Consider the following 15,695-nt stretch of genomic DNA (forward strand, 5'->3'; position numbering starts at 1 on the left):
GAAATACTCAAAATGTTCCAAAATCAACCATATAAATTTACTGAATTTTTTTAATCAGAGAATATTTCAAATAACCATTTAGTTTATATAAATACTTAATATGATATTTAGCATCAAATAAATTCAGTATTACTTAACTTCAGTAAGTACAAAATATAGAAATCATTGAATTTTCATTCCCTCCATACTTTCTTCGATCTGGCAGCTAATTTTGTTCTTTTGCTACAAAACTCTAAATACAGAGAATCTATGTTCAATGAAATAGTTCATACTTCATAACTTCAATGAAATTCTAGATGGAAATGTCTCCAAAATATCAATAGACAGTAGACAACAAAATTATTTTAAAAGCTGGATATATTCTAACCTATCTTATATATGATGCAATTTTGTTTTTGTTTTTTAAAGTAAACCACACTACCTCAATCTTTGATATTTAACAAAGAAAACATAGAAAAACAAGTGATCTGCTATGGACGGAAATTGGTAGGCTGTCTCAGAACCCACTCAACACTGACGACACTTATAATATATTTATAGGTGTCGATCATATATAATAATAATCTGTGAGTTTTAGTCTTAAATTGTAAGAAATAATCCCTTTTCCTTTTCCACTCTGATCTACTTTGACAGTAAATCCACAACTGTAGTGGATGGAAATTAGGTACACTGATGCCTCCCGCTCTCCAAAGATTCTGTAGTTTTACTTATAAGCCAAACAACAGCTATTGTAAGAACATATTAGTATTCCTTTTAACAACCAGTCCGGCCCACCTAAGATATTCAGAATTGCATTGTAAAATCAAAAAAATTCACTCGTAAAAATGCCATAATATGCAATCTCATATGTAGTATGCCTATAGGGATAATCGTTATTCTTTGAATAATATGCTAGGCAACTAACTACCTGCTTTTCATTCACTGTTACTTACTCAAAGACTAATGAAGGACAGGCGATTTAAAGTCTTCTATTGTAGCTTCAATATAAAGTAATCAAATTATATTAAAATAATTGTAATTTTGTATGAAACATTCCCTCAATTAAATGTAATAAAAATTCAAAGTCTTTATCAATTGATTGGTATAGCAGAAAAGAAAATACAGTTATTGTGACCACTTAAAAGGACCAAACATAACATTTCAAAAGATAGAAAACCAATGAGTTGCTTGTAATGATTCCTTAAAAGTGGTCAAATGTTAATAAATAAGAAAATAAATAAATAAATAAATAAATAAATATGCTCTTTAGAGCTAGAGAGAGTAGATTCAAATCTCACTAATTTTGAGCAGGTTAATTAGGCTCATTGAAACTAAGTTTGCCCATTTACAAAAGTAGATTATAACATCTACTTTTTAGATTAAAAATGAGCAAAGGACAGGAATAGATATGTCTCCAGAGATGATATACAAATGGCCAACCAACATTATGAAAAAACGCTCAACACCTCTAGTTACAAGAGAAATGCAAATCAAAAACATGAGATATTACCTCAAGCCCATTAAGATGGCTACTTCCAAAAATGGAAAATAACAAGTGTTGGCAAGGATATAGAGAAGTTGGAACCCTTATGCACTATTGGGGGGAATATAAAATGGTGCAGCCATTATGAAAAACAGTATGAAGATTCCTTTAAAAGTTTAAAAAGAATTATCATATGATCCAGTAATACCAGTTCAGAGTATATATCTAAATAATTGAAAACAGATCTTGAAGAGATATTTGGACATCCATGTTCATAGAAGCCTCTTTTATAATAGGCAAGAGGTGAAAGTAATCCAATTGCCCATCAATGGATGAATGGATAAATGAATGTGGTATATACACATAGTGAAATATTATTCAGCCTTAAAGAGGAAGGAAATCCTGCCATTTTTAAGATGAATGAACCTGAAGGGCATTATGCTACGTGAAAAAATGTCAGCCACAAAAAGTCAAAAGCTTTCTTAGATACCTAAAGTAATCAAATTAATAGAATCAGAAAGTAAAATAGTGGTTGCCAGAGAATAGGAGAAGGGGGAAAGGGAAGTTGTTTAATGGGTACAGAGTTTCAGTTTTGCAAGATGAAAAAGTTCTAGGGATTGATTATAAAACATGTGGTTACATTTAACACAACCGAACTGTGCTTAAAAATGGATACTGTAATAAATGTTATGTTATGTGTTTTTTACAATTAAAAATAAAATATTGTTAAAATATTATACTAAATGGGATAAAATGCTTTAAGTGCCTGACATATAACAGAGACTCCAATATTGTGTTTATAGACCAAGAAGCATTATACTGCAGAGTGTAAGGACAAGATTGTGGAGCCAAAATAACAGTACTGGAGAGAGACTTGACTGATGTTTACTAACTGTCTGACTTTGGACCTCAGTTTCTTCACCTACATAATGAGATAATAATTGTGACTTCCTTACAGGAATGTTACTAATACATAATAACTTGTAATACCGCTGGCATGTAATAAGCTCTATAAAATTGCTTATTATTATCAATATCTAGACAAGAGTCTGTCATTATTTAGTATATTTTTATTATATTTTATTTTATATTTGATATTCTGAATGAGTACATTTTTAGCCATGAGTCCAACTATGAGTAGCCTTTTCATATAAAATATAGAAATTTTATCCATTTTAGTTATTTTAAAAGTCATTTGATTAGAGGAACAGCTATTAATTAAATTAAAATAATCAAATTATTTCTATCTAAGGTGCCTAATAAAGTTACATTTACGTCTATAAATTTGAGCCTAGTTTCCTTGCCATCAATTTTCTCATTTATATTATATTTGATATTTTGGTGAGATATATATATATATAGAAAGAGAGAGAGAGAATTATTACATAATCAGAGTTTTTTATTTCAACATAATTAGCACAGATGGTTAGTTTTCAGAGAATAAAATAAGAGAAATAAGAGGATCTCCATTTAAAAAAAATAATCTAGCAAACTTTAAAAAGTTTATTTTACCTTGTGTGTTCAAAAAACATGAAGATATAGTATTATCTTATTGACAAAATATTGAAACAATCACCTGAAAATAGGCACTTGGCATACAGTTAATCCCTATGCTAATTAATAGTAAATAGCATAAAAGAAAGCTATGGAGGGGGATCAAAAATTCATATATTTGCCACTTGTTAAGTGCTTATGTGTAGAAAGTATATATACACCAAATTTAAGTTCTTTTTCTAATTTATATCAGTAGTAAACCAAACTATCAAATGATAAAATCTAACAAAAAAATAAAACCACAGATTGCTGCACCAGCAAGTTACTTAAAACTTTCTTTGCCACATAGTTAAATAACGTAATTTTACAAATCAATAACATTGTTTCTAATGAAACTGCCATGAAAACGGAATACTGAATTTTCTTTAATTATCCCTATTTTACAATAAGAGTAACAATGGTTAAAAAGATTCACAGCACACGAACTACATATAAAAAAGGAAATAGTCTATCTCACTCAAATTCTCAAGATCATTTTTTTTTTTATTAAATGTGATTACTTTTAAAACCATTAAATGAACTAATTAAGTATCATGGCTATTTCTGAAGGACAGAATAAAAATTTGGATTAGGCCATTATCCCTAGATTCTGAATAGAAAAATCTGCTATCTATGTTCAGAAGTGGTAGACATTTCTGTTTGAGGCCATTATTTTCTTGATAAAAGAAGCAGCTTTTGAGTAGACTATGGAAAGCCAGGTGACTTCCTGTGGAAGGATATTAGAGAAAGCAACAATCCTTTGGAAGAAATACATGACTACAATGATAAAATGGTTGTATAAAGATTTTTTACCTACCTTTCAACCTTGTATATTTGTACACTAGAGTATTATTACTATTATTAACTTAATTATAAGATATTCTAATATAAGTGTGAATAAAATTTTAAGCAAAAATTACATACTCATCATTTGTAAAATAATTGTGCCATAAATATATGTATGGGAAAAGAATGAACAAATACTAAAGTTTTCATTTCACAAGTATGAAGTATGAAGAAGGCAAGAGTCACGGATCTATTAAAAAAAAAAAAACCTGATGGACAAATAGTACAATTCACCATCTCTGCTTATGATCCAGGCAGGAGCTCAGCCATCCTAGCTGTCAGCCACCTCTGATGTCAAGAAAAAAGACTGAAAGCATTAACCTTCTATGGCACATCTGGCAAATCTGACCTGGTGCAGTTGCTATCTCGTAAACTGTCCCAGAGATACAGTAAGTTCTCAATTAACCTCGTCCATAGGTTCTTAGAAACTGACTTTAAGGGAAATAACAGAAATATATCAACCAGTGTTACCATAAGCTAACTGATATAAACAAGAGTTAAGTTCCTACAGCATATTTCTGGTCACAAAAACATCACCAAATTTCTCAAGATCCAAAACACTTCTAGTATTAAACACTGAAATAAAAGTGAGCTATACATACATTTAAGAAAGAATAATAAAAACCAGTAAAATTATTATTTACCAACTTTTTGATTCCAGTTCAGGACTGAAGGTGGTCTGAGTCTCTCCCCATATCTTAGGGCACAAGGCAGGATCCCACCCTGGACAGATGCCCTTCCACGCAGGGCACACTCACACCCACACTCACTCAGACTGGAATGATTTAAATAGACATGTCAATCACCTAATGTGCACATCTTTAGGATGTGGGAGGAAACCAGAATCCCCAGAGAAAATTCACATAGACATGGGGGAGAACGTGCAAACCCCACACAAACTGTGGCTCCAGGCCGAGAATTGATTTTTTTCCCCTCATCAATGTTATAACAAAATGATGTTGAATGAAATGATGTTATTTAAGGACTATTGCTAAAAAAAAAATTGTTTTATTTGCTTCCAGGACTAAGAGTTGCATGAATCCAGCAATGGCATCATTTTTAGAATTATTCCAAGGAAAGCTACTTTACGTTAACGGTACTTGCCTGTTTTCTGCATCACAGAAAACATAACCTTTGCTACAGAGAGTATTCTGTCCTTCAATTAAGGAGAATGACATGTAAATTCTAATTCCTTTCCACTAATCACCATTATCTACCTCACACAGAGCACTCTGGGCCTATGACCAAAGATAACTAGAAAAGACAATGCTAAACAATTTCACTAGGCAATAGAACTAGTCATCAGGTACAGATGCTCCTTAAAATCCTATGTGGATGCTCTTCTTCGGTTCAACCGCAGCTTTTCCTCTTAGACAGGAGCACAGTACTACTTGCCCTCAAGCTCCTACCCCCACAACCTTAGGGACGAGATGCTCCAGTTCTACCATTCATAAAGGATAGAAAATATGGAATTAGGGAGAATAAGAGATTGAAGGCAAGGCAAACAATTAACAGGAAATGATAAAAATTCCTATCGCTGGGCAAAGAGGATATTTTCAAGAGATATTCAGATGTTGAAACAGATAATTTACCAATATTTTCCTCCCAGTACCGTCTTCGCTTTCTTTCTTTCTTTTAGTGTTGATCCCTTCCATTAGGGATGACATTTCCCAACTTCCTTTGTAGCTAACGATGGCCATGTCACTAAGTGCAGGCCTTTGGGATACACACAGAAGTTATGTACAACTCTCAGGTCACTTCTAGACTAAGCTCCGTCTCCTAGACTTTCTCTTAAATCCTTCCTGCTGGATAGGAAATGACAATTTATAAAGAACCCTGAGAGATTAATGCTGAAAGTCGAGGCCTGGACAGGCCACTTCCTGATGGTTACATGGTTGAGAAATAAAATTCTATCTTAATTCAGGCACTCGGATTGCAGGAACTAATTGCAATAATTGCAGGAACTTGATCTGTCTCTAACTAATAAATGGGCAATTGTAAGTGAGGCAGAAGCAAAGAAATAAATCTGGTCCGTGACGTATCTGGATTCATCCACATAACCTTTCATTGCAGTGTACCAGTTGAAGAAGACAGGAAAGATATTGGTCTTGGATATTACTTAGTAGGCAGCAAAAAAAGCATTTGAAGACTTTAGAGCATAAAAATTATGTGGTCAAAGAGAAGCCATAGAAAAAGAATTGGATGAACTGGCAGAGGGAGCACCGAGACACATACAATTACCATCTACTGTTACCACTCTAAAAATGAATGTGACGGTTTTGGCGAAGCATTTCCATTTACGTGCATTTTGGAACTTATGAACTAAGTCAATTTAGTATTTGAAATCTTATATTTTATAAAAATTAAATTTTCATTCAAATTATAAAACTGCACTATAGGTGGTCAGAAATAGAAATGGTCAATAAAAAGCAATTGAGTTCTAAAGGTGTTTAGTTAAGGACCGTTCAGTTGGCAATGTATATTTAATACAACGTTCCTTCATTTAGTAGATATTTTTCTAATGTTAACACTGACCCAGTCACTATGCTAATACCAGGTGAACTCTAGGATTTTGAAGGGAAGAGACTATATTGTATAGCTGTAGAGAGTTCAGAGTCTAATAGGGTAGCAAAATCTGTAAACTAGAAGTAGAAAGATAAAAGGAATTTCATAAATGGGAAAAATGCAAGTAAGCACTGCAGGAAGTTCATAGAAGATAGACAGTATGTGTAGACAATTCACAGATCAGCCTTTAAAAATACATACATAAAATAATTCTGGCCCCGATCATGAAATCTAGAGTTGTATAAGAACACAAAATGTTACTCTGAGTCAGAGTCATGAGATCTAAATGCAGTTTTATTGTAGTCTTATTATAAGAGTAGGAAAATAAACGTTTTTATAGCAGTACATGATGTTCTTTAGGTCTATCTAGCTAAAAACTTTAGGCATATAATCTCAAACAAGCTGACTTCCCACAAGACCAGGAAGGCACACACAGTGACCACACATATAGCAGCAAATGAGATTGTGTTCTGAATTTTTGAGATGCAATATTGTATATGCTAATAATATTAATATTAGCATATAAAATAATATCTGTAATACAATAATATATAATCATTTGGTTTTCTAATTATTTCATGTTATCTATTTGAAGACACACATGTATGTATACACACATAAAGTATGTATATAATACATGTACAGTTATGTATAGACCTATACATACATACCTGTAAACATATATAATATACAGACAGATACATGCACATCCACAGAGTAATTTATTTCTCTATCCACATAATTATACTTTCCTAATAATTCACTAGAAGTTATGAGAGCTGGAGAGTTAAAAGTGTCATGTAATTTCCCTATAATTTCTATCTGTTAGAATGAACCCACAGCAAATTGACTAAATTTTATACTTAATACAGACTTCCTGCTGGGATCCGATGAAGTGATATCAGCTCTACCTAAGAGTCCCTCCCCAGAAACTAGCAGATCAGTGGGCATTCTCCGACCTGCCTTCCTCATGTGACTTGACAAAACCAGTCTTAAACCCTGACTGCTGAGTGCAATAGGGGTGATGGTGGTAGGTGGATGCGGTTAAGAAATAGGGATGTGGAGGTTGTACCACACCATTGCTTAACTAGGACCCAGATGACAAGGCTAGGGTTCAGGACTCTGCATGGGGCTAGCTAGCCCATGACTGCTGCAGTAACTCATTGGCCCCAGAATCTTCAAAGACTGCCTAACGCTGTCTCCAGTTGTCAATGGCCTCTCTTTATTATACCCCTGAATGACTTAAGCAATATGAATAACAGTCTAATATCAAGAACCTTGCATGCTATAGTCTTTACCAGCTCTGATCTGAAAATATGTACACTGTATACAAAGGTTTTCATGAATTTTTAAATACAATATGGCCCATAGTCATCGAGAGAGAGAGAGAGAAACACTACTCATGAGAATGCAACGAATCAACTGTGAAGAGTTCCCAAGGAGAGCCTGTGTTCTCAACTATGATAAAATACAGGTAACGGTTACCACGGTGAAAAATTTTGTTTCATAGTGAGAAACACTAAAAATGTGTTTTTCATCAAAACCGGTTATCCATCATTGAGAAAGTGCTCTGAACATAGAGAATAGTAGTTGCATTCGTTCTCCAAATTATTAATAATTCTTTAATTTACTTTTGGTACATATTGTTAAACAATAAAGTAGTAAAACTTTCTTGCCTGCTATTAATGTACCACAAAGGTAATCATTTGTGTGTGTAAATATATAATATACATGAAATCATCACATTGTATACCTTAAATATACACAATTTTACTTGTCAATTATATCTCAATAGGAAATTTAATTTTGAAAAAATGTACCACAAAGGAGGGAGCCCTCTGTGCTAAGAGTATGCTGGCTAATCAGGAAGCACAACCAGGGTGCATCATAAATCTAAGGAAAGTACTGACAGAGTATTCTTTAAAGATTCTCACTGTTGGAATTTTAATGCCATTTAAAGAAATAGTTGAGTAGGCATAGAAACCAATTGTTGTATTTACTTACTAATAGCACTAAAAGTTGATAGACTCTCAGAGGCTTTAATTCCTCTGTAGCCACCAAGTGCCAGGAAATATCCCTTCCCATCAGCCATTATCTCAAATAATCTGTGCACTCTTGAACCTCAACTCAGATGAAAAAAGGAAATAAAGAAGTTGAGAAAAATTTACATACTATGCCACGTATCCAAATCAGGCATTTTTTAAAAGTCAATGTATAACTTGAGTGCCTCTGAGACACTTCAACCTACATTTTACATTTTCACATTTTACATGTCCTTTAACATATATTCAGATTGAATTTTTAAAGTTAAATTGTAAACTTGACTAGATCTTTCAATATATCGAAAGTGTATCAAAAATCACTTAAGGCAGGGTTTCCCAACCTCCGGGCCACGGACAGATACTAGTCCATGACCTGTTAGGAATAGGGCCACACAGCAGGAGGAGGTGAGTGGCCTGTAACTCCAAGAAACTTCATCTGTATTCGCAGCCGCTCCCCGGTGCTAGAATCACCGCCTCAGCTCCACCTCAGATCATCAGGCATTGCATTCTCATAGGAGCACTGGTCCCTGGTGCCAAAAGGGTTAGGGACCCCTGATTTAAGGTTACAAATGTAAATTTTACTGCAGGTTTTACCATACAAATGGTAATCATTTCTTAAAAATGATATCCAAAATAATTCCCAGGTTTTTTGTTCCTTTGCTTTATTTTAAACCACGTAATTATACCTCAAATGTAACACGATGGTTCCAGCTATTATACTTATTTTTAAATGTATTAACTTCACTATATTTTTATATTAAACTTCTATTTTTCCTAAAACATAGGGATTAAAATCTCTTCAGGCATTTTTGTACTAATAACCAAACGTATTAATGGTTTTCAAAAGGATAAAAGTTTTCTATGTCTATATAATGACATTTCATAGACTTTAAAGGGCAAAAAACTTAATTCAAAGAGCATTACTAGTATAAAGCGGTCAGAATTATTTGGAAGGTTCTTCTATTTTAATACATACTTGCTGTAGCTGGCTTTCAAGTTTATTATTGCTCTGTTTTTTATATTCAGGAAATTGAGAAAATGAGTCATCAATGACAGTGCTTCTTGCGTTCATATACTCTCAGCTGACACTTCTTATCCATGCTCCTTATTTCTAAAGTTTTATCATTTGTAAGATATATTTATATGCTTATATTGCATATAATATGTATAGAGTTCATATTTTAAAAAATCATTCAATTAAATACGATGATGAATTATATTATCAGGCATTATTCACAATAGTTTTCAAATATAATTCAAAAGAAGATATAGTTCACACTCTCATCAAGGGGCTACTTGTAAAATAATATCAACTGTAAAACAGTCACATGAAGAAAGGTAAAAATTAATTCTAGTATCAATTATGCTAAATCATCCAAAGTTTTTTCTAAATGAAATTAATTACATTTTTATGGGACAAAAGCACTAAATCTAAATATGTCAGTTAAAGTGTTTCTAAAAGAAAAGGTTCACGGTTCCTTTTTTCTTTGCCTTTAATAAACTGAGTATGCAAATCCATTACTTAAGATATCAACGCTGATGCAGAAGATTTAAAGGTAGATTTATGCAGTACAGATTTATTTCCGGAAATGCCTCATAACTGTAGGCTTCCAACTGAAAATGAACTAAAAAATAAACAACATCCTGGAAGATACATAAAAATATTAAGTTAATGATTCCCAAAAAGGGGAATGAAAACATATAAATTAGCAGTGGAGTGGAAGGTCTAAATAAGTATTGAATATTTTGCATTCTGAGTTGAGAAGTCACACTTTCAGCATACATTATATCATGTTAATAACAAGCAACAGGTAGTTAAAGGGAGGGAAAGATAGCATTTATCTTCTCCACACCGTCCCGAAGTCATCCTTACAAAAATGTAATTGTCTTACTAAATGGTTATGTAAAACCTCAGATAAGGTTTTCAACTAAATCATTATTATATTTTCACGTATTGCATGTATATCAAAACAGGTATTTGCTAAAAATATTTCGGTAAATCCTTTACTTAAATTTAACATATAATTCTGATGGATTTTCCCCCAGAGATCACATAAGAATAACTGAAAATATTATAGCAATAAATACTCTAGAAGCTGGCTGAATAAATTCTACAATATTTCTTTTAGGCAAGTAAGCTTGCCTAAGTAGTGTAAATCAAACACATTTACAAACTTCCCAAGCTCTTAATAATTCCATAAAGTAATATGAATAAAGTCAGAAAGTACTAAGATATTTAAAATTTAAAATAAAATTTGGAGGCTAAAATTCACTTTTAAAATGTCTTAAAGCAGCCATTAAGAAATGAAATGTCGTCATGTGATGCAGTTTAAATACTGTCAAAATGTTCAATTTTTTTTTTAAATGAGGGCATGATAAACAAATTCTTCCCCAGGTTGGCAAATGTCTCATTCGCTTGCTTGCTTTTTTGATTGCATTCAATGCCTAAAACTAATATAAAACAAATGTATACGGGGTTTGCTTTTATAAAAGCATTCATTTAGCAATAAAATGTTTAAGCCTTGTTCATAAAGCATGTAAGCAAAGCCCTCCATTAAGTATTATCATTATCATTTTAAAGTAAAAATTAGCACTTGTTCAGGAGTCCCTGTGCCAGAATCAGCTACGTGTTAGATTTGGCTTGTAAGTTATTTCAATAGAGGGGTGCTGGGAAATGGGGTAGAGAAGCTAGGATGAAGACGAGTCTAAGCTTCTATTTATTTCCTAAAATCGTGATAGAGTGTGAACTGATGAAAAGTTAACTCATAGGCACGTAGTGTACTGCAGATAGACTCCACGAGAAATTCTCTCAAATGTCACAATAAGGGTTGCCAATATGCGTGTGAATCACTTCGGATTCCTTTCAGGCCTTCTGGGTCTCAGGGGTCAGCTGGGGGCGGTAATCAACCTCCTGTCCGGAACAACTAAGTTACACTCGCGGAGGTGTACTGCTCTCTTGACGCTGGGACAGCTCTTTACGCAGCTTCATTCAGATCAGGGTGGGGGAAAAAATTACTTGCAAATCACAGCCCCTGGCTCCAAACTAGCTTCCACTCTTAAACCCTGGCTCCACCTTAATAGCCCTTTAGGGGATTCCCCCAGGGGAGCCTACAGTTTAACCGTTTCATTGCTACCACCTGCGGACTTTCCTTCAACCCGATCCCCTCGCCCCGCATATTTTACGCCAGAGATTCATTTTGGAATAAAACTCAATCGAATGCACTGTAAAATTGTTCTGTATTAAAGTTAATGCCGAAGCACAAATCTGATTAGCAATCTTATGTAATCGAGGAGCAGTTCAACTTCTACCCACTGGTGCCGCCAAACAACCTCCCACCCTTGGAGAGCGGGCATTTATAAATCTTACATCTTCCTACCTCCTCCCTCCAATTCCTTAATGGACCATTAGTAACAGGATCGATCCTAGTTACTTTAGTAGCATTACATCGCAAAAGCACATCTGTGTGTTTACTAGAGCCAGAAATACCATTCAAAAGTTGAGAAGAGAAAAGACAGCACTTTGCAAACCTTTGGGAGCCGGGAGGGGAGGTCAACAGTGGGAGAGTGGGGTGGTGGGAGGAAGATTGGGAACCTGGGGAGACCTGAACTCTTGTGCTGCCGGCCAGGAAACCCTTCCCCTTGCACCAGCCAGGAGGGGGCACCGGAACCGCCAACTTCTCCAGCCGCCGCTCGCAGCCACGTCTCCTTAAACCCGGCTGCTCGGAAAACCGAGACCACTGCCCACCCAGCCCCGGCCATCGTAGCCCCAGCCTCAGCAGCGCGCTCATGGGTCCAGGGATGCGGGTGCGCGGCACTTACGTCTCGGAATTTGTTCCACTGTCCGACTTCCTTGTCATACTGAGAGATTGTGGTGAGCCATTGTTTATCATCCAGAAAATTACCGCCGTCCGACCGCCCCCCGGCCGCAGCCACCGCCGCGGCAGCTGCGAGAGCCTGACTGCACCAAGCGGCTGCACACACACACAATACGGCTGGCACCTTGAGCATCTGGGAAAGGAAATACAACCAAGGGGCGGGGTGGGGGGGGACCGTGTCAAACAAGGGGTACGAAGACCGAGGAGACCCTGGAAAACATGCATGAGCAACGACGGAGGCAGATAGAGGAGGAGACAAGCAGAGACAGGGTGCCCCCTCCCTTAGGCTTTACCCCCAAACCTGGGCGCTCGCACACACACATGCAGACCCGCAGACCCGGGGAGGAGAAGTGGGGATATAAGGAAAGAAGCCCTAGCGGCTGCAGCCCGAGTGGGAAAAAGAATGCTTCCTGGCACATCACCTTGTTGTGAGCCCGCACAGTGCTCGCAGCTCCTGCTGGAAATGCAGCCGGGCTCGGCCAACTCGCTGCTTTCAGGAGCCGCCGCACGCGCCGCCGTCTGGAGCGGTCCAGTCAGCTCCCAGCGCCGGGCGCGCTCCCCGCATCCCCGCCTCCCCCCGCGCGCTGCTCTCCTGCTTACTCGGGTTGGTTCACCCCCTCCCTTTCCCAGCTCTTTTTTCTCCCCCTCTTCCACCTCCTCCTGTCCCACCTTTCTCTCTCTGGATGCGAGCTGCAGTTGACTCCGAATGCGCTACTGGCTTGAGGCAGAGGATGCTGTTGCTCCTCACCTAGGAATCCCTATCATCTTTCTAACCTCTCCCCTCCAGAAGAGATTCTCATGTTCGCGAGGCAGCCTGATCATCCTCTCTGCTCCCGGATTTATTTAACACAAAGTGTGCTGTACCTCTCTGTGGCCTCGGCTCTGCACTTTAGAAGCTGCTCAGTTAGGCCTAGGAAATGGGATCTAAGAAAAACTTTATGGATCACCAGGAATCCCCTGGACTTTCTTTTCTGTCTGCAAACCCCTTGGACTGAGCTCCGCCCTAAGGCAAAGCCATCTGTAGCGTCTTGGGAGATGTGTTAATTTCAGGATTTTAGAGTATGTTTGCGTGAACTTCTGGATTATTACAGTGTATATTGCAAACTTTTATATGAAAAGGTAGAATTTTTTTTTCAAGAAAGAATCATTACCAGGTAGGGCATTTGAGTACGCCTAAATCTCCCATCGTACTGTATTTTCCTTTAATAAAAACTTGGTAACTGTATTTTACATCCTAGGACCCGAATCAAAAACTTTAAAAGCCCAATCTGTGTCTCTCTACTGCAAAATGGATGTAAGTTTTGAGGACCTAACACAAATTTTGCCCTCCAGACCTCCATTTATGAAAAAATATTCCGCTCTCTATGACTTCTCGGCATAATATTTTAAATAAACTGGAAGGAAATCAGTAACTGGCCCCTTATAAAGAAAATATAATGAAGAGTCTCTCCCACAGATTTAGAAATTTTATGTGAAGTGATTAATATATGTAAATCAAAATACATGTGGAGGCTAGAAGACTGGAATAAAGTTATGTATCTTTATTTGAATTATTCAAGATTATTTCAGCCCAAACTACATCCCCCAAATCTACGACCTTTGCACATTTCATGTAGCTTCCAAACTTCAAGAGCTATTTGAATAGCAGCAGTATTTTCTCATATTTCCTATTTCAATCTCATGTAACACTTGTGTAATGTTTTCAAACAATATTAAAGTAGAAATCAAACACGATGATTAATATTGGTTTCTTAATTTTTAAATGTAGGATTTTAAAATGAATGTATAATATGTAGAATAAATGAAAGAAAAAAACTTCATTTTTTTAACTCAGAAAAAGATATTTTTCTTAATTTCCCTCATTTCCACTCTGGTGAATGGTCAAGGGGAAAAAATAGAATCTACACTTGCAGTTCATAGAAGCCCTGATTGATGTAAACAAGTGTCAGATAATTTTAATGCTGATGTGTACCGATTCTGCAAAGATAGTTATTTTAGCCTATTAGCAGCTGGACATGCTACGTATTTTTAAATATTCTAATTCTTGTTTAGGATATCACAGATAATCATTCATTGGTCCACCCTCCACTATCATCTCTTCTAGCTCTCAGGTCCTTCATCTCCCCCATGCCCGTCCTCAACTCTCTACAACTCTCTACCTCAAAATTTAAAGTACTTTCCTCTCAATTCAATGAGAATATTTTGACATGTTTAAAAAACTCTTTTTTATTTTTACAATCTAAATCTCATGGGTAAAACTCGGATATTGTGCCTTAGATGAATCTCTGATATGTAGCAGAAGTCAGTAATTGTTAAATTAAAATCACCTTTTAACCTTTGTAAGCTACCTTTTAAAAAAGCTGTATGTTGTTTGCCACAAAGTATCTGCTCCCATCTCCCCGCCCCAACTTCAGCGTCTATTGTATATTTTAGCATAGTAACTGACATCTAAGGCTAACATAACCCCCTTTAGATTTTTGGAAGCATATACATTTATCTTTATACCTCCATTTACTTCAAAATGCATGTATCTCACTGATGACCCTGACACATTCATAGAAGCTCTTCGCATCTCACTTTCACCGGCAAGGTCCCAAAATGCGGCTTTACATGGACTAATGTAAGTGTTAAGGGTGGAAAATTTTCAAGTGAGCCAACTAGCTAAGTCAGCTACAGGGAAGAAATATCTTTAGATACCAGAAGTTGTCCTACTTGCTTGTGTGTGGTTTAGGAAGTGTAGTGTATCCTATAAGATATGTAGATGGCCAATGTCTGCTTCTGTAGAAGTTGTCCGCTTGTGTGTGGTTTAGGAAGTGTATTGTATAAGATACGTAGATGGCCAATGTCTGCTTCTGTAATCCATTTACTTGTTAATTAAGGGTAGGGTATTGTGCAAAGATATGCTAAAAGCCAACTTCCACTTCTGTAATCTGCTGGCTTGTTCAGGAGACCTCCAGGATATGGTCTTGAGCTTTATCAGCTGCCTCCTCTGAAAGCTCGGGGCTGATCTCCTCTAGCCCTGCGTGGTAGAGTCAGTCTCCGCTGGCTAATAAAGGCTCATAATTAATCTCAATTGGCTCCGTGGGTCTCAGAATCGTTCGCACCATAACATTTGGAGGCCCCAGCGAGATTTTCCCCAGAGAGAGAAGGGGAGTTTTCTCTGAGACCCACAACCTGGTCGCTCCGGGCGGGGCACGACCGCGTCCCGGGGGCGGCCGCTGAGACGTTCCTCAGCCCCGGACGTCGGGCAGCCCTAGATCAGAGAGACCGGTGGACAAACATTTCTGAAAATTGGACTTGAGCCTGCTGTTCCTGTCTCACCGGTGAGTTAGTCTAAGAGTCTTCTTAGACCTGTTTCTGTCTGTGGGCCCT

General features: G+C 36.6%; 1 protein-coding gene across 7 annotated transcripts in view; it reads right to left on the reverse strand.

The window, feature by feature from the left end:
* The window catches only part of SPOCK3 (SPARC (osteonectin), cwcv and kazal like domains proteoglycan 3), a 319,424-nt gene extending 306,540 nt beyond the window's left edge, over positions 1 to 12,884 (reverse strand). For 6 of the 7 annotated variants that reach the window (XM_006917022.1, XM_006917021.1, XM_006917020.1 and 3 more), the window contains exons 1-2: positions 12,746 to 12,884; positions 12,268 to 12,456 (exon numbers count right to left, since the gene is read on the reverse strand). In XM_006917022.1, coding sequence (XP_006917084.1) covers positions 12,268 to 12,456 — 189 coding nt within the window. In that variant the 5' untranslated portion in view covers positions 12,746 to 12,884. Of the gene's footprint in view, positions 1 to 12,267; positions 12,457 to 12,640; positions 12,720 to 12,745 lie in introns of those variants that run through there. The other variant, XM_006917023.1, reaches the window with a different exon arrangement.
* Positions 12,885 to 15,695: the final 2,811 nt, after the last annotated feature.

Source organism: Pteropus alecto, unplaced genomic scaffold, assembly GCF_000325575.1.
Source record: "Pteropus alecto unplaced genomic scaffold, ASM32557v1 scaffold166, whole genome shotgun sequence".
NCBI classification, from domain to species: domain Eukaryota; kingdom Metazoa; phylum Chordata; class Mammalia; order Chiroptera; family Pteropodidae; genus Pteropus; species Pteropus alecto.